The following is a 19,206-nucleotide window of genomic DNA, read 5'->3' on the forward strand; positions in this document are numbered from 1 at the left end:
AGCGATCCCCGCTGCAGGAGAGGGCTGGCCTGGAGCAGTGGGATTGTTGCTCAGCACTCAGAGCAGATGCATTAACTCCCACAGCACCAGGTCCAACCTGGCACACCGCGCAGCTCTGCACCGCGCCGTTGGTCCCTGCCCATGGTGACAGGGAACACACCCTGGAGACCCCTGTGGAGGCAGCCTCCTCCTGCTGTCCTCCCCTCCCCAAAGAGCTAAGCTCTGTGTCAGGGTGGCAGGCGGGTGAGTCCCCAGAGTTGTTCCCAGCCCCACTGCAGTTCTGTGGGTTTGAAGGCAGCCCTGGAACAGGCCTCTGGAACAAACCAGAACTATGTGGCCCTGTGTCCTGTCCCCAAAAGTGGCCTTAGGTGAATGCCTAGAGGAGAATGTAAAAGCAGGGCAAGTGGGCTTGTTAATCCTTCAAGCCCATTCTCACAGTAGGCACTGAGATGATCCTCGGGGTGAGCATGTGCCTGTGTAACACACTGGGCCAGAAGAGATGCTCCAGGACATCCCCCTGCACCCCATCAGCTCTCCTTGGGTCTTCTTTGCACAGGCCCCTTGTACCCTTATCTTGTAATTGCAGTGTTGCAATTATACTTTAATTCAGAAGGTCAGCAGCATGTCAAGGCATGATTTAAATCTCCTGTCAGCACTCAAAAATGATCTTGCGAGAAGCAGAAAGGTCGTGGGGGACTTCCTTAATCTTGGAATGGATTTTACTGAAACACTTGGTGCACTGGTGAATGAAGTGTTTTGAAAAGAGCATAATAGTAAAATAGACACCCTGGGAGGATCTCACCTGACTAAAGGAAATAAGAACAAAATGCTTCCGTGGCCTATTTTTGGTGAGAGGAAGAAACTGAATGTTTAGTGCTGAGCATTGTAGCTCAACAGCCTCAGAGTGGAGGGAGACGGTCAAAGTTCAGTTGGACTCGATGACCTTGAGGTCTCTTCCAACCTAGAAAATTCTGTGATTCTGTAAAGTTATATTTATTACTGTACTCTTTGGGGCCTATCTTCCCCGCTGGCAAAACAGTGAAATGGAAAAATATGGTGCACAGGGATGTGGTGAAGGTATTTTTACTGCAAGGAAAAACTGTGTTGGGGCAATGTTAACAAAGATGTAGACTGTTGCCATTGTTCCAGTGGAGGTTTGTTACAGCAGCCAGCACAGCCCTGTGGCTGCCAGCAGGGAGAAAATGGGGCTGGGGGCGGCCCCGCAGCAGCAGCAAGGCTGAGCCCCACGCTGAGCTCTGGGAGCCCGCAGGGGTGGTGGTGGTGCTGGGTCCTGCCCAGGGCAGGGTCCCAGGGGTGCTGGCAGTGCCTCATTTCACCGTGAAGTGAGGGAAGACCCTATCCCTGCCCAGGACACCTGGGTGTGAATGCTGCATGGCCTCGCTCAAAGCATGGCAGTCCCTGCAGGAAGTCCCTGCACAGGTGTCCCCTCCCAGTGCTCAGACCTTGCTCCCCGTGGCCCCACGTTAGATGCAGGGCGAGGGGGTAAACTTCTGCAGTACAGCTTTTTCTGCACCAGGGATAGGCTGCCACAGGGCCTGGCCCACAGGAGAGTGGAGCTCAGCTGGTTTCTGTAAACCAGGGCACCCAGAGGAAATGCCAGAGCCCTCCCAGTCCAGAGCAGCTCCAGTGGGGTCTGCTGCCTCTGTGCCCAGCCATGCAACCAGAAAGCACCAGCCCCCCAAGTGCGTGTGCCTGTGGCTAATTCCCGTTACAGAGGGGTGCATGTGAGAGGCTCGGAGTGCTGTTGTGGGGGTCACAGCAAAGGATGAAATGAGTACAGGGGAAGAAAAGGGTGAAACTTGGAAATTCAGCCACAAAGACAAGTGTCAGACCCAGAAGGGTGTGTGAAGGGACTTGGTCCCAGCCTGCCTGCCCAGAAGCTGCAGTCTTGTTCTTGATGCCCCATTCCTGGAGGTGTTCAAGACCAGGTTGGATGAGGCCCTGGGCAACCTGATCTGGTGGGTGGCATCCCTGCCCATGGCAGGGAGGTTGGAACTGGATGATCTTTGAGGTCCCTTCCAACCTGAGCCATTCTGTGATTCTGTGATGGAGACGAGGGGAGGCTGTCCTCCCCATAGGGATCAGAGGCTGGGGAGGCAGAGCAGGGTTTTGCTGGCAGGGATATTTACTAAACTGGGGAGGGAGGTTCACTGGAGCAGAACAGCCTCATGCTGTGCCAGCAATAGCACAGAACAAGGCATTTGTCCGGGCAGAGAGTGACATCTTTGCTGCTTTGCTCATCTGTGAGCTCTGCACCCTGCTGCACAGTCATGCCCAAGGTGCAGCATTTTTCACTGAGGGCAGCTCAGGAGCAAAACTCACCCCAGCCACGTGGGCTGCTGTGTGCAAAGGCAGCACTGAGCTCCCTGTCGGGCTTTGCTCTTGCTCCCCGGTTGGTGCTGCCTTGTTGCATGAGAGGATGGACCCTGAAGCGGGTCCATCCCCCCCTTCCTTAAAGCCATACCTCAGTTTCCCTGCCTGAAGAACAGGGTTCACTTTCATTTGCAGGGCTCTGTGGCTTACAACTGAGATGCTCCTCATCATAGCAGTAGGCTGCTGAAGGCATTCAGAAAACAAAGCTACTGCCCAGGCTGCTCCCCACATCAGCCCTGAGGTCTGATCTCCTTCTTCCCCATGCTGCAGGGCTTGTCCAACAAATGCTGCCTTTTAGACATGGACCAACAGGCATGTCCCAGGGCAGCAGTGGTGCCTTCAAATGCTGGCTCCATGCCTGTTTGGAATTGGCTTGTGTAAAACAGCAGCTCCTGGAGCTCCCTGGTGAACTTTGTGCATTACGATATGCAGGAGTTCATTCTGGACAGCCTAAAGCTTCTGCATGCAAATGTTCTGTGCTGTGAATTGAACCACACTTACCCAAAGCTCCTCAAACCCAGCGAAAGAGGCCAGCACTAGGGCCTGTGTGTGGCCAGCTCAGCACCCCCCTGCATGAAGCCATGCTTAGCACAGTCCCAAGGGCGTTACACTGCGGTGGAGTGGGTCTGAAACTCCTTTCCAGCCTGAGCACTAATGAAACCCTGCTTAGGAAGTATGGTGTTGTGCTGTAGCCCTTTTGTTGGAGGCAGGTGTGGGACTGCAGCACTCAGCCTGGGATTCCTTTCCTGAAGGGGATCTCACCCTGCATGGAGCATTTTGGGACACTTGGGGTGAGCAGCAGCCCAGCCTCGGTTTTCCTACAGTTAAACACCATCCACCAGGAGAGGGTGTGCTGGGCAGGGCTGGACCCGAGCTCTGCCAGCACAGAACCAGGGGACACCCTGAATTGCTGAAACACTTTCTCTGGGTGAGGCAGCGAGGTTTTGTGCTCCCCTCTGCTTTAGCAATAGAAGAAGTTTCAAAAGCGGTGGCAAATTTCAGTCCCCTCCTCAACACACAGGCAGAGGATGGAGAAAAGAGGCTGCCCATCAGGACACGTCCCACCGTCCCCTTAGGAGTACAGATCACCTGTGCCTGTCCCTGAGCTGGAGGGCAGTCGAGAAGCCCTGCTGCCACAGGGGCACGCAGGCAGCCCTTGCCAGGTAATCAGGGGCCACACGGTCTCCCGGCTCTACTAAGAAAAGAGAAAAAAAAAAAGCTAAATATTTTTCAGCTGGCTGCCACACTGCCTCAGCAAAAATATTTTCTGCTGCGTCAGAAGTCTGACACAGCACGAAGGGGAGCCAAGGACTGCCTTATCTCTGCCTGGCTGGGCTCTGTTTGCACCAGCAGCGTTATCACCCCCACACAGCCACGGGTGGCTGGGCTGGGACGGGCGGCCGTGACTCAGCACCGCTGCGGTGCAAGCTCGCTGTGCTCCACTGACGGCTGGAGAGCCGCAGCAGTGCCATGGAAATCACTAAAACATCCTTCTGCAGCAACTGGACTTGACTGTGGGAATGCCAGCAAGAGCCCATCTGGGTGCCTGGAAGCGGTGCTGGTTTCAGAGCTGCCTCTCTGCCCAGATGGATGTCTGAAGGCAGAATCAAGTGTCCCTCGGGGCTGGGTTGATCCAGGGTCTGCGGGCTGTTCCCCCGCCTTGGCTCAGCTCAGCCCCAAACACCCTGAGAGAAAGGGCTCAAGTCGTGTACCAGTCTCCAGTTGCACCAGGGGAGACTGGACATGAGGGAGAATTTCTTCATGGGGAGGGTGGTGAAGCACTGGAGTGGGCTGCCCAGGGTGGTGGTGGAGTCCCCATCCCTGGAGGTATTTAAGGAATGTGTGGATGTAACACTGAGGGACATGGCCTAGAGGTGGAAATTGGTAGGTCAGGCTGATGGTCAGACTTGGTGAACTTTTACAACCTTGATGATTCAATAATTCCACAATTCTATGCAAGGGGCTCTTTTTTGGCTGGGGTCTTTGGTTAAGGCAGCTTTTCCGAAGCAGTGGTGGGCAGAGCCAGGCAGAGCTGCAGTGGGCCCAGCGCTGGGGCACTGGCCAGGTTCCTCGGAGCTGAGCTGCTCCTTGGAAGAAGGGATGGCAGTGGCTGCAGGGAAAGCAGGGCCATGTGCCCTTACCCTGAGCACTCAGGTTCAGGTGTGTGTGCATGTGTGTGTGCAGGTGTGTGATCTCTACTCTGCATTTGTGCCCTCCTGCACTGCCCAGCTCGATGCAGCCCAGCACCTTCCCAGTGGAAGGCAGCCCCCAAACTCCAGGCACTCCAGGACATGGCATGCCACTGAAGATTAAGGCTTTGGGATATGAGCCACAGTTTGGCTGGGTTACCAGCAAGAGACTGGAACATGTTTGCACTGAAGGATTTTAGTGTGTGAGCATGTAACACTTGAGGACTTTTTTTGCATTGCAGGTTTCCTGGCCAGGGCACTATAATTACTGGCAGTGCTTATTCTGTGGCATCACAATCATTTATTTCACCTGAAATGGGCAAAAGACCCCGGAAGGGATCTTTTCTGTGGGCCTGGTTCTCCAGTTTCCCTCCCTCCAGTGCTCACTTCTGCTCTGGCAATGCACAGGGCCCTGAGGATCACCATCAGGGACCCCCACATTGCTCAAGGAGCAGGGTTGGGGGGCTCAGCTCCTGATCAGCTGTAACTGTACTCACTTTGTACTGTTGTGAATGTTGCATTTGGGTAGTGGTGATGAAAAGACTGAAATCCCATTCTGTACCACCTCTCACCTCCACTAAGAGAACAAAATGAGAGGAAATCGTAGTTTCCCCATGGATACGGTGGCTGCACACCAGTGTGGCTGGGGTATGGCAGCAGCCAGTGTGTGCAGAGGTGTGCAGAGGTGTGCGGGGCCATAGCGTGGCCCACCTCAGCTAAATGCAGGGGCAGAAAGCTGGCTCCCTGTGTACAGCTGGGTGCTGACGTTTATCTTGCACTGCAGCCAGGGTGGCGAGGAGCTATCTGGTACAGGACCGCAGGGTGTGGGAGGCTGGGGGCTGCCGGTGGGTGATAGAGGGGCTGGCAGAGCAGGGCAGCGGGGTGTGAAGCGGCCGATAGGTGCCTCCTGTGCTGCAGGCCTCCAGGATGCGGCAGCGGCCTGAGCACGGCAGAGCCCACGCTGGGAGAATTGGGGCAGCCGTTGTGCAAAACAGGCACAGTGCTGTGATGGAGACACCTCACGAACCTGGTCATGGAAACCCCTGTCTGGCTCCTGAGCCCTGTCCCACTGCACTCGGGGAAGTGCTGTGTTGGCCCTTGTAATGCGCCCCTCTCCCAAATGTCCCCCTGGTGTCCCCTGGGCTCTGTGTGCTCCAGCCCAGTGCACAGGCTCTGGTAGGAGGCCAGAGGCTGGAACCTTTGGCCAGGAGCCTGTGTCTGTCTTGAGTTGAGCAAATGAAAGCCCCAGTGAGGAAGAGGGATAAGAGCAAATAACTGAACCAGTTATAGGCAGGGAAAACACTGCCTTAAGGGATACTGCCCTGGAGACATCTTGCCATGAATAAAAAAGCTGTTTTTGCCAATTTCTGTATTGCTTTTGCCTGAGTTCTTGCATTGAGGGATAACTCAGAAGCTGTTTAATTAAATCATTAGCTTTTCCCTGAGTGTCCTGGCTTTTATGCCTGACCTTGTGCCTCACATCTCTTCACCTCACTCTGCTCTGAACCGCCTGTAGCCCATGACACTGGACTGGCTTTCGAGCAGAGCAGAGCCTGCTGAATCCCTTTACAGGGATATAGGGACAGCAATATATGAATATGATCAGGTCCCTTCTCCTGTGGTGCCCTGGAGGTCCTCTGTGTATTCCTGTTGTGACTAGCCCCAGACTGCACATAGTGTCTCTAAGACACACATTTCAAAATCACAAGACTTCTGACAATATTAAAGAAACACAGTAAAAGGCTGTAAGCGAGCTGAAATGCTGAGGACCATGTCTGAATAGTAAGTAGGTCATTATATGGCATGACATTCAGGCTGTGAGTGCCTGATGCTGGACTACCTGAACAGTGGCCCAAGCTGGCAAATGGGTGCTCCGCTCCTCTTGGAATCAGGGCTAAAGGGCACGAAGGGTTAAGCCTGGCTCCTGAAATGAGATATACATGTTAGGGGATGCGTGGCTCTCTCTGACCCCCAAGTGAATTTTGCTAGCCTCCTAACAGGAACGAGACGTGGACAGACAGAACCGATGTTTTCCTGTTGTTTCTTCCACTGGTGCAGCCAATAGTTTATTAACGCCCTGCAATGCAGAATTTTTGTGTTCCTGACCTCTGCAGCTGGAAAAAACAGGCTAATAAAAGGTGCGTGGCACAGAATCAGCGCTGCTGCAGCACCCTGCCAGCCCAGTGCCAGCCATGCACTCGCTGCAGGTGTCCAGGGTCTCGTGCAGGTCTCGTCATTCTGCTCCCTGCCCTCTCAGTCTGGTCTCAGACTGAATCTGCTGTGCCTAGGGGCTGACTCTGGGACAGAGCAGCACTCATTTAACCTGCAGTTATGTTTCTCCCTAGTTTATTGCTACAGCACAGAAGCCATTTGAAATGACTTTGGGTTGAAGGCAGAGTGCTTAGGGCAATGAGCCAAAGCTAAATTAGAAAACTCTCCTTGTGGTAATAAGATTAAGCTCACTGCCTACTTGCTGTAAAACTCTGATCTGCACTGACTCTCCACCGTGGCGTGCCCACATCTCTTCTGCCTGGGGTCTTTTCTGTTTCCCTTCCCTCCTGAGGAAAGAAATGACACCATCAGAGATTCTTGGCTTTCATGTTCAGGCCAGTAACCACACTGTCCCAGCCAGGGCAAGGTGTATAAATTATGGTGATTCAGACCAGCCTGCTGCTGCACTGCATTTTCCCAAATCTGTCATTCTGTCCTGAAAGGGTCTAGAGCAGGAGCCCTGCTTGTTCCTTGGGGTCTGTGACCATCTTGTAGAGCTGTGCTCTGGTTCCACATTCAGGGTCCACCTGGACAGTAACCTGAAGCCTGCTTTTGTCCCTGGAGCAGCTCTTCAGAGGGTATCAGCATTAGCAGAGTGGTGGGGGTGCAAGTTAAAATGAGGCACCAGGGATAGACTGGACACAGCCAAAGTGCCAGTGGGGCAGGAGCAGGCAGCAGCCCATATGTGAATTTACAGCCCAGACTGGCTGTAAAGGGTTGTTGCTGTTATGGACTCTCCACATCCAGAAGTCCCCAGTATGCCCCTAACCTTATTAGCTGTCTGATTCTCCTGCTGTTACTCATTTTTTGAGTGCCCATCTTACAGGATGTAGAGTATAAGGAATTGCTGTAGGTATAAAACCAGCCATTAAAAGGGATCAATACAGAAGAGTGGTGCCAAATGAGCTTGCCTCAGAGCAACAGCTGGAACATTTCAGCCACTTTTTCCTGTTTACTCTGCTCCCCTTCCCCTCCCCTTGGCTCTTTGGGACCACTGTTAAGCATCTCGTGAACACCTGTTCCTGCTCCTGCAACTGCACCAGCAAAAACCAGACCTGAGTGGTCTCAAAAAACACTCAAAACAGTCCACGGTGCGGGATCAGAACCTGAGGTTTCTCACTGTAAGCCATGTCTCTGCCTGCTTTTCCATGGAGTCCAGAAAATCAGCATTTTTAAACCACAGATTCTTGCTAGCAGCAATACTTCAGTTAATATTCTCCTCCAAGCCTCTGTGTTTGATGTTGTTCTGCTTCTCCCAGCTTCACATGCCTATCTGCCAGCCCTCCCTGAGCTTTGTCATTCTGCTGGTTCAAATGCAGCAGCAAAGCATCATTATCTTCTGTCTTTTAAAGTTCATCTTCACAGAGCTGAAAATGAGACTCCCATCACCAAGGAGGCAAATGCACTGCTAATAATAGACCCAGATGTAGCTTGGATTTTACCTTCAATGTGGGTTTCCCACCAAATGTAGGCTATAGGATGAGAGAATTGATTAATGAAAAGTCCATTCTAGGCCATGTATTGTCCTCGCCCAGCTGCATGTACAGCTGTTTTGGCCAGCTCTTTGCTCTGCTGTATGCACCAACTCACATGATGTGAATATCTGTATGAATTTAGGGCTGCATATATTTGATTTAATGCTGTGAGTATTGCCTTAATAAAAACTGACAACTTCTGAAGTTGTCAGATCTCCTCACCAACACGGGTGTGTGACTCTGTCTGTTCTTTAGGTCAGAAACTACAGCAAGTGCTGGCCACCTGTATGATACATTTATCTGTGCTGAGCAGCCTCCGCTCCACATTGTGCTATCAGAGCTCCCCGGTGACTCCCTTGCAGCTGAAAGGGGCCTATGGGCCTTGCCCAGGATTCAGAAATTAAAAAACCAAACAACAAACAAACAAACAAACGAAAAACTAAAAAAAATAGTGCCTCCTAGGACGCTGCAGCAAGGGTCTGAAATGTGACCACATCCTGGACCACCCCAGCTGGAGCACAGTGAGATGCCCATGCTTGTGCCACTGCCCTGTGCAGCTCTGTTCATGTCAAAGGGTTTGTAACTGGAATGGAGCAGAGGTCTGGATGAAACCTCCTAGACTGCCTGCAGAGAGACCCAAGTCCCACAGGCTTGCCAGGACACTGCACACCTCCTGCATCCCGGCTTTGCATGCCTGTGCATGGGAGCACAGTTTCGCCCAAGGGCTTAACATGTCTTTCCATTCAGGAAAAATAAAAGTTCATTTCATGTGGAGAGTGAAACCCAGAGCCAAGCAGAAACCTTTTGTAAGGCTCTGAAATGGTGGAAGGGGATGCTGCTGGTCTGTCTGTAACACGGCTGGTCCTGCTCTTCTTGTGCAAAGAAGAATAATTTATTTTCACAGAAGGGAGAGGACAGGGAAGTGCCTGCCTCATTAGTGCAGTATGACCATTAGAAGAGCAGAGGAAGCTGCCCCAGGCAGTGCCTGCCAGCTCCAGCACCCCACTGCAGTCCTGCAGCCCGAGGCAGCGGAGAGGTGCGACCTCTCCCTGGGGCTCACACCAGTCGTGGCCACATGCCCTGGGCACTTTGGCACCCAGCTCAGGTGTGAGGCTCTGGGCTGGCAGGCTGACATTTTCCACATTTCCTCCTGATGAAAGGTGCTCGATTTAATAAACGGGCAGCAGCTCCTCTGAAGGTCTGTGCACCCAGAGCTGCAGAGCTGCAGTCAAGGGCAACAGCCCTCAGCATCCTTGGGAAGGTATTGCTGTGCAGAAAGGCCTGTGCAGCGCCCAGCTTCATGAACCAGGCCACCTGCCATGGCAGAGGAATATCCCTCAGGTTTAGAGAGCCTGTAGATGCTGCAGAGGGGCCAAATTCGGGTGCTGCAGGCATGAAGGCAGTGTAAAGCACCTTGCACAGGGGTCAGCTGTTGGAAGGGAAGAAAGGGAGATAAGGGCTGCTATGCCCCAAGCCTGCCTGTTGAGTGAGTCTCAGGGCTTTTCCCTTGAAGGCCACACCTCGCTGCAGACTGACCACCCCATGGACAGGGCTCTGCTGGTGGACCCCCACCCATCCCCAGCCAATGGCCCCACAGCGCGGGGCGGGGAGGGGCTGCCGGCAGCAGATAAAAGCCCCCAGGGGTCTGCAGCTCCGCTACAAGGTCTGTGTCCTCCTGCAGCCACACGCTACCCTCCGCCCGACACCATGGTGCACTGGTCAGCCGAGGAGAAGCAGCTCATCACCGGCCTCTGGGGCAAGGTCAACGTGGAGGAATGTGGAGCTGAGGCCCTGGCCAGGTAGGTTCGGCTCCTGGGCATTGGCTCGGCTGCATCTGCATGGAGAAACCACTGCAGGTACAGCTCATGGAGGGTGTACGTGTGTGCTCATGTCTCCTGTTCTCTCTGCAGGCTGCTGATCGTCTACCCCTGGACCCAGAGGTTCTTTGATAACTTTGGGAACCTGTCCAGCCCCACCGCCATCATTGGCAACCCCAAGGTCCGTGCCCATGGCAAGAAAGTGCTCACCTCCTTCGGGGAAGCCGTGAAGAACCTGGAAAACCTCAAAGCAACCTACGCCAAGCTGTCTGAGCTGCACTGTGAGAAGCTGCACGTGGACCCCGAGAACTTCAGGGTGAGCCATACGCAGGGATTGTCCATCTCTCCCTCCACCTAACAGATTAGCTCAGTGCCTGGAGGGTTTAAAGAGCATTAATAACAGAGATTTTGGGTGCTAAAGAGAAAGGGGCTGCCTTGGATGTGTCCTTAAGAGGGGGAGGGAAGGTTGGGTATTTGATACTGTCAGGGAAGGGGCTCCATGTGGTTACAGATTTGGGGACAGATCCAGGGACATGCCCTCACTGCCTGGAGGCATGGCTGGAGAAAAGCAGGAGGCTCAATGGTGCTGAGGGTGGAGAGGACAGCAGGAAAGTGCCTGAAGAGTGCTGCTGCTGTGCTGGTGCTCTGTGCAGCCTCTCCCTGCCACCTCCTGCCCCCAGGGATGGGGACCACTTCACCCTCACTTTTTCCAAGGCTGGCAGATGTAGGAGGAGAGGGGTAAAGCCAGCATGGGATGGAGACCCAGGGATGCCCAGAGTGTGGATGCTGATGGGAAGAAAGGCCCTAGAGATGTAGGCTGGAATTAAAAACAGAGGGGACATGTCTGGGTGGGGGTAAGTTCAGCAGAGGAGGGAGGGGAGCAGGAGGGGATTAAATGAATGGACATCATGGTGCTGGGGGGCAAAAAGTGTCTGTGGGTGGAGAGCAGGCAGTTCAGGCTGGAGGGGACTGGGAGGGCTCAATGCAGCTGATAGCCTCCATTTCAGCCCCTGCTTCAGCCTAACCTCAGGAATGTAGCAGGCAGAGCTGGCATGGACCTGAGCCCCAGCTAAAGTAGGCATGGGGATTCACAGCAGGGAAAAAAAAATAGAAAATGTTTGGAAATACACTCTAGAGTTTGGAAAAAGCAGGTGTGAGAAAAGGCAGGGGAAGAGCTGGTGGATACTGGTTCGTGCGGTCAGCACAAGACATATTCCTGCACAGAGAACTCAGCTAAAAGAGCTTCTCTGCATGACAGCCTCCAGCACCCAACATAGCAGATGGGTTTGCCTCCAGCACCTGGGTCCTACACGGGATGAAGGGGTTCTCAGTGCCATGCTGACCTGATTTCCTTTCTTGTACCCCCAGCTCCTGGGAGACATCCTCATCATTGTGCTGGCCGCACACTTCACCAAGGATTTCACCCCTGCCTGCCAGGCCACTTGGCAAAAGCTGGTTGGCGTGGTGGCCCACGCTCTGGCCTACAAGTACCACTGAACGCTCCAGAGGAGGATGCAGCTGTAACAGTCAATAAAAATAAAACGAAACAAAACATTTTCTGAGCTTCTCAGTGTGCTCCTGTGTCTCTGTAGCTGCTTGTGGGAGGGAGGGGGAGAGGAAACAGGGGGTACAAAAGGGGAAAGAAGGTCTCAGGGCTGCTGGGAGCATCATCGTCCAAAAAAAAAAAAAAAAAGTCAGACTAGCCTAAGGGAGGATGCTCCTCCTGGCTATTTGGGCTCTCTCACTGCCCACTCAGTGCTGCCTGCCCAGCTGGGCTCATACCAGCCACGCAGAGCCCCATGCCCAGAGGGCTGCTGGGGGCATTTAGAGCTCCAGGGGGGCATCTGGAGATACTGGCCTGTCAACAAGCTGTGGGCACATCCTAGCTCACCGAGCACTCTAAGCTTGCCGAAATAGCTGGGGAGGTTTTCTGACCTGCTCTGCATAGAAAGCCAAGCTGCAGGTCCAGCAGAAATCTTCTGGCCCTAAACCTCTCCACCTGCACTGCGTGCAAGGATATAAATTTGGAGAGATTCATTCAAGACAGCTTAGACAGAAATGTGAGCTTTCGTAGTACTAATGTATCTTCAAGAAAATGATAAAAAGCATTTTCTATGTCAGCAGTGAAAATGTTCTTCCCAATAGCCTTGGGCATTTTGATCAGAATACGCTCTCTGCAAGATGATGTGGATGGTCTGGAGAGGAGGGGTTGAGGGCAGCTTTTACATGGGACTGATCAGAGCATTTTAATGTCAGATTAGCTTAATGAACAATGATTTTTCACTGTAGTGGAAAGATTCAACATAAACACATCAGTTTCAGGAATGCTTTTTCAGGAGTAACTTAAAAAAACAACAAGGACAGACGTCTGTGTCTCAGAATGATGAAATCATTGTTTTGCAAGATTTAGGAACAAATATTCTGCTTTTCTGCAGATAAAGCGGGGAATTGTACTCATGACCACCTTATGCCAGACAGCCATCCTGTCTGACAGGTGGTGGAACCAGCCCTGCCAGCAGTGCCAAGTACATCCTGGGCTGGGGGGAAAAAGAAACCAGCCCAGCTTTCCTACAACATGCCATGCTCCCTTCAGTCAGCAAATGGGCATGTCAGTGTGATTTCAGGAGGTAAGACTGTACTCAGTGTCCTGGTTCACTCTAGTTAAAGTTCAGACCTTTGGTAGTTGCCACCAAAGAAAAAAGGTTGCCAGCAGCGCATACCCTGTGTTGGGCAGAGACTCTGATGGGTTCCCTCTTCCTCTGGGGCCTGATTCTCTGCTGGGCTCGGTGGGAACCTCTCACCCAGGAGGGGTTCAGCACCAGCAGTGCCCTGGCACATCCTGCTCCCTGTCCGTGCACTGCAGCCAGGGCTGGGATGGTCTGGTTGGCCTTATCCTGCCAAAGTCCTTCCGTCAGCTGGCAGGAGAGCAGGGAACCAAATGCACCCTTGCAGGCCAGCATGCCCTACAGACCATTACCCTGGGGAGGAGGGCCCAGGCTCACCAGCACAGTGGCAGGGGGAAGAGCAGTGCTGGTGCTTCGCCGTGAGCTCAGGGCATTTCTGCAGCAGCAGTGCAGCACGGTGCTGAGATGCTCTGGTGGATGCACTCAGCTCCTCGAGCAAACTGGCAGCAGTCTGGTTTAGGATTTGTAGGAAGTAACGGCCTGTACCCTGAATAGGTCATGAACTTCGTTAATTCCAAATTGTTCTTTGAAACCCACACAGGACCAGGTTTCATGGTGTGCTTTGGTGTTCATAAGCGTGGAGACCAGAACATTCATCATGCAATTAACACCTGAATAGCAGTAGGTGCTTCCAAGACTAATTTATCGAGGAACAAAAGAAGTTGTGGGCACAAGGAGTCATGTGCTTACCTTTTCCATCTTACGTAATCTGACAAAAAAAAAACAAATACATTATTCCATAAGCATGGCAGTCTGGGTGAGCCTTTTTTGGAGTTCTCCCTGCACCTGGCTGCAAAGCGGTGATCCCCCTTTGAGCTGGCACACATCACAAGGATACTCTTCAAGGCTGAGAGGTCCCTTACCAACTGCAAATCTTTGGTAAGTGACCAGTATCGTGCATAACTTGTACCACAGGGAATTAACATCTTCCATGGGAAACTTTGAATTATTATTATATATATATATTATATTAGTACTCTGTGCAGTAAGTAATAAGTTGAACCTTGCCATCATTTGTTAAACCTCACCTTTGCAATATTTTACTTCAATAAACTATTTTTGCTATTTCATTTGGCAGTGATTCTATAGACAGTTTAAATCTTGCCCATGACAGACGCCAGGAGCCGCAAAAGGCCCTGGTGACAACAAGCCATCAGCTTGCTCCTTTGCTGGGTTTATGGCAGTTGGCTTGTGTTCAGGACCTCACTTCTGCCTCGCCCTCTGTTACACCGTTTGAGTGAGCCCTGTCTGCTCCCTGAGTCCCAGGAGCTCTGTACGATGCAAACAGCTTTTGGAGCCCAGAGCCACCTAGAAGCAGTTCCAGCCCTCCCCAGCCCTGCCAAAGCAGTGCTGGCTGCTGCAGGGTGAATTCACATTCCTGTTGTGCTGCCTGCTGCGTCCACGCCAGGAGGAAGCAGCCAGGTCCTGCCCTCAGCTGGGAGACCAGGAGCTGCTGGCACAGGATGGAAGGAGCCTTGACAGGGCTGTTCAGATGCGGAAGGAAGATCACAGCAAATAAAGTGGGAGCAAAGACACCCACAAGGCAGACTGGCTCTAGGCTTCAGAAATTGCGTGTTCTGAAGGAGAGAGAAGAGAGGCTGGCCTGGATCCAGAGGCTGGGTACATCTGCCGCTCCAGCTGATAAGGGCACGGGTAAAGCTTGGCGCAGGACACTGCCTGCTGCAATCAGAGTGACCAATAACCTCTGCTTCCCTTATAAAGGCCTGGAGCTGCCTTTTGGAGCCACTGGGACACTTTATGTACAAAACGGGACAGCTCCTGTCCATGGAAGTGGGCATGACCCAGTGTGGGAACAAGCGATGACAAACCACATAGGGGGCTCTTCCACCCGCGTCAGAGACAGCTACAGAAACTGCCTCCACTTGGCACATCATGATGATTTCTTCTTCCCCTCTCCCCCAGCCTGTGCCACTGAACTGCCCCCTCAAGAGACATCCCCTGGCTGGCAGCTCTGAGCATGCAAACACTGACTGCTTGCCAGGCCTCTGCTCTCAAATCATAAACCAGGTGATTTTAAAATGTATTTAAAATTAACTCTGTCCTATAGAAATGTATGCCATGGAGGGATCCCTGAAGAAGACCCCCAAAATCCAAGCATAGGGCAGGGACTGTCTGGGCTGTTCTTCCTTTGCTTTTTGCCAAGCATTTCTCTGCTGCCTCACTGTTTGACAGAAACCTTGGGCATGCAGTGCTGCTTACAGAGAATGCTTGCAGTGTCCTGCCTGAAAATACTTGTCATTCTCACATACACCTTCAAGGCTGTGTCCACTTCGCTGTGAGCTTTTGCCTCTGACGACAATATGGACCAGTGCCCAACGGCTGTAAATGGGTGCACACAGCCTCTGAGCCTGCCCAGGTCATCGTGCATAACATGTTTCCTTAAAAAGTCTTTGTGGCTGACAAATTACGACTAAAAAGCCCTTGGAAGTCAGGAGATGAAACAGGGAGTTTCATCTCATGCTTTTTCTTCTCTCAACTGACAGCCGATAACTGCCCTGCAGATCTAATGCTGGAGATCATGTGAAAAGTGCTTTGAAGAAGTCACTCACTAGGAAGAGACATTCTCCAGCAGGAGCACAACAGATGCTGCTGCCCACTGCAGTGAGTGAGGAGCAACGTGGGCTGGGAAGGGACAGGGCTGAAGGAGGAGGAAAGATAGAGACATAAGGCAAAGCTCAGCAAGCCCCAGGAGTTGCTCATCCTTTGCTTCATCTCTTGGTTTAGCAGCTCACCTTGTACCTTGGATGGGCATTTGAAACTGCCCTTGTGGGATGGTGCACCTGAGCTGGTCTGGTGCTGAGGTATCACAGGGTGCGTGCCACTAATTCACCAGCCCACCCTGCTAATAAAGAATCTGGAGCCATGTCTGCAGAGCGATGTCTTGGCATTACAGCCTCCTCATTTCATAGCCTACAGTACATCAGGACTCTGTTCGCAAAATGATGCTACTTACACTTTTCTTATTCTTTGACGGCCTCATCTATTAGTAGGAAGCACCATGGATCAAGATGCTCTGCCAAGTAGGAGGGTGGGAAAAAAGTGACAACTTTCAAAGGTGTGCCAGCTGCCGAAAGGACTGGTGTTGACCAGAGGAAAGGATGGAGGAACTTACTGACAGTTTAATTTGGAGCAGGCTGATAAGAGGCAAGATTTGTAAAGACTGCTGCCAAGGGGAAGACAAGAGGACAGACTTCAGCCTGCAGGCAGTGAGAGAGCATCCCTGCAAGGCTATTTCATAGGGCTGAGTTATTTTATGTGAACAATCAATCTGATCGAGACAGCTCTACCAGTAGCAGGAATGCTGCTTTGCCAGGACATCGTATTTCTTTGGGGATATGGGATATCCTATTTATCAGAGGGGCTCAAAGGTTTTGTCAGTGCTGGTGTCTGATGTAGCAAACCATCCAACTTTTGCGATGCAGGCAAGGTTTCAGCACATATTTCTGCTAAAAGCCTGAAAAAAAAAAAATAATAATAATAAAAAAAAGCATGGTTACCTATTCAGTTCAGACTTTTACATGGTGTACACCCCATTTCCAGTTTTGGCAGTCTCAGAAGTGTGCCCCAAAGCTACCCAATCATTAGATGAAGGGAATGTCATCAGTGCCATGCAGTAACAAGGCATTTAAAATCTGACATAAAGTTGATGTTGTATTTTCCGCTTCCTGGAGGGCAGGCAGAGGAAATTGGCATCAGACTGTGCACAGCACAGCCCAGCCCTAGCTTCCCACTGGTGTGGGGTGGGACTGACTGTCCTTGTGGGTGGCGGGTCTGGCTCACACTGCTCACGGGATGAAGGCTAGGGCTCACACCCTGCTCTTGAGGCCCACTCAGAATCACGCCTTCCAGGCGGGTTCATTTTCTCTGACAAGGAACTTGTGCTCGAGATGGTCAACAGCAGAACAGCACAGACAACGGCTGTGGACAACTGCAGTGGGTAAAAGCAATGGACAACAGCTGTGAAGCTCTTTGTTAGGACTGAGAAGAAAGGAGGATCTTGCATTTAAGGCACAAGGCCTACATTTGGGAGTAATCATTGTGCTCCCATTTCCCAGAAAGCCTCCGATCCTTCAAGCAGGGGCTGATGATGCCTCGAGCTGTTCAGGATGGATTCCAGCAGCATAGTGCACCATCAGGAGTCTGAAAGCAAGGCCAAGACAGAGACTGAAAGCTCTTTGAATGTCGCTGCCTGTCCCGTTGGATCTCCTCTGCACCTTCAGGTCTCCGGCTCCTGCTGCAGCACTGGTAACTCACGGCAATGGAGGAGCTCCACCTGCGCTCGGGGCTGCGTCTACAAGCTCATGGGTGCAAGATGCAGCTTGTCCACTCAAAGACAGAGGGGGGAAAGGGCCTCTTTTCCCCCTGGACAGGATCCAAAATTGCTATCTTTCTTAGCGCAGCCCAGCTCCCTCCCCAGCCCTAACCAATGGCAATGTCAACTGAGATTAGGACAAGCTGTTACTAGTGTATAAAAATCCCTGAAGCAGACTTTGACTCCACTTCCTAGTAATTGTTCAGAGAAGCCTCAAGCAAGCCCTTTTGCTTAGCACCATGGTGCACTGGACAGCTGAGGAGAAGCAGCTCATCACCGGCCTCTGGGGCAAGGTCAATGTGGCCGACTGTGGTGCCGAGGCCCTGGCCAGGTAGGAACGGCTCCCGGGCATCAGCCCAGCTCATCAGAGGGAACATTAACAGTGTCTGTGTGCAATCGTCTTCCCCCTTCTCTCTGCAGGCTGCTGATTGTCTACCCCTGGACCCAGAGGTTCTTCTCTTCCTTCGGCAACCTGTCCAGCCCCACTGCCATCACTGGCAACCCCATGGTCCGTGCCCATGGCAAGAAAGTGCTCACCTCCTTCGGAGATGCCGTGAAGAACCTGGACAACATCAAGAAGTGTTTTGCTCAGCTGAGCAAACTTCACTGTGACAAGCTGCACGTGGACCCCGAGAACTTCAGGGTGAGCTGCGCTCGGACCCCAGCCTCAGTGGAACAGAGGTTTCTGTCCCCTGGAGAGGGCTCTGGGGGTCTGGCAGCCAGTGAGAGCCAGAAGCAAATCCTTGGGGCTGCCTGAACATAGGCACCTGCTGAGGGCAGGGGCAGTGGAGGGAGGAGTGCACAGGCATATTTGAGGATAACAGGCAGGAGTTCTGGGGCTGAGATATGAGAGAGGAGGGACCCAAGCAGGTGAGGTGCATGGGCATGAAATGCAGTCAAATACATGCAGGCTGCGGAGTGAGCAGGGAGGAAGCAACATGAGCTTGGAGCACCCAGAGACCAGAAGAGAAGAAACTGAGGCAGGATTGAAGGAAAGAGATAAGCCTGGGCACGAGGGAATAGATACTCCACGACAGAAAATAAACACAGCCATTTCAGCAGAAGGAAGGGATCTGAGCCAAGGAAAAGCAAGGAGAGGGAGGGAAGTGAAAGGAGAGAATAAGCCCAGCCAGAGCAAGGACATTAGCACAGCAGGTGTAGGGAAGGTGTCTGGGGAGGGGGATCCAGCATACTCAGGCATCCTGGTCAGGGCCAGAGATGTGGGCATGGTGCTCTGCATGAGGCTGTGATAAATCAGCTCCTTGCTTTGCAATGGATCCTCGATCGGTGCATTGTGACCACTGCCGCAGCCCAGGTGGTGTGTCCTGAGTGCTGGGCGGGCGGTGGAGCAGAACCCCAGGCTGACAGCTTCTCCTCCCTCCACCGCCAGCTCCTGGGTGACATCCTCATCATCGTCCTGGCTTCACACTTCGGCAAGGATTTCACCCCAGCCTGCCAGTCTGCCTGGCAGAAGATGGTCCGTGTGGTGGCCCATGCTCTGGCTCATGAGTACCACTGAGCTTCCTGCAACCATTCGCACCAGGAGATGCTCCCAGATCACAGGGAAGCATCCTCTGGGGCTGCTGGTCTGTAACTTCCAAATAAACACCTACTGCTTCATCACACAGGGCGTCTGCCTCTCTGTGGGAATGGGAGGGGGAACCACGGCAGGGTGTTGGGAACAGGAATGAGGTGCTGATACACATGGGGTACCACAAGCCATGCCTTGTTCCTATGAATTCATGCTAGTGAGACTTGTCTAGGCTGGAGAACCCAGGAAAACATTCAAGACTAGAACACATAAAGACACTACTAAACACATACAATAAAGCTGGTGGATTATTGAGACATCAGGCAACAGCACTGGGTTTCACGTTTTAAGCCTTTCACAGATAAAGTGCAACAAATCTTTGCACAAAAATGTGCAATGGGAGAAATGCCAGTGAGATTAGGTCTGCTTGTAGCTTCTTTCACAGAAGGAAGCATATTATTTGTTTGGTCCTTGTTTAAATTATTATCATCCTCAGATTACTAAAGGTAGAC

The 19,206-nt window shown here is 52.3% G+C and overlaps 2 protein-coding genes across 3 annotated transcripts; both read left to right on the top strand.

Moving 5' to 3' along the window:
* The first annotated feature begins 3,677 nt into the window (after positions 1–3,677).
* Positions 3,678–11,692, top strand: LOC309878694 (hemoglobin subunit rho-like). 2 transcript variants are annotated; one of them, XM_082761539.1, is made up of 4 exons: positions 3,678–6,721; positions 8,585–10,128; positions 10,240–10,462; positions 11,515–11,692. In XM_082761539.1, the coding sequence occupies exons 2-4, from the start codon at positions 9,794–9,796 to the stop codon at positions 11,641–11,643; spliced, it is 687 nt and encodes a 228-aa protein (XP_082617665.1). In that variant the 5' UTR covers positions 3,678–6,721; positions 8,585–9,793; the 3' UTR covers positions 11,644–11,692. The 2 variants fall into 2 exon arrangements, with proteins under 2 accessions (XP_082617665.1, XP_082617664.1); XM_082761538.1 differs by having other exon boundaries at positions 3,678–10,128.
* A 5,621-nt stretch (positions 11,693–17,313) lies between these two features.
* Positions 17,314–18,780, top strand: LOC309878702 (hemoglobin subunit beta-like). Its single transcript, XM_082761559.1, has 3 exons — positions 17,314–17,494; positions 17,584–17,806; positions 18,554–18,780. Exons 1-3 carry the CDS (start codon positions 17,403–17,405, stop codon positions 18,680–18,682), a joined length of 444 nt encoding a protein of 147 aa, XP_082617685.1. The 5' UTR covers positions 17,314–17,402; the 3' UTR covers positions 18,683–18,780.
* The last annotated feature ends 426 nt before the right edge of the window (positions 18,781–19,206 follow it).

The sequence above is a fragment of the Aythya marila genome, assembly GCF_965140915.1.
Source record: "Aythya marila genome assembly, chromosome: 1".
Taxonomy (NCBI): Eukaryota; Metazoa; Chordata; class Aves; order Anseriformes; family Anatidae; genus Aythya; species Aythya marila.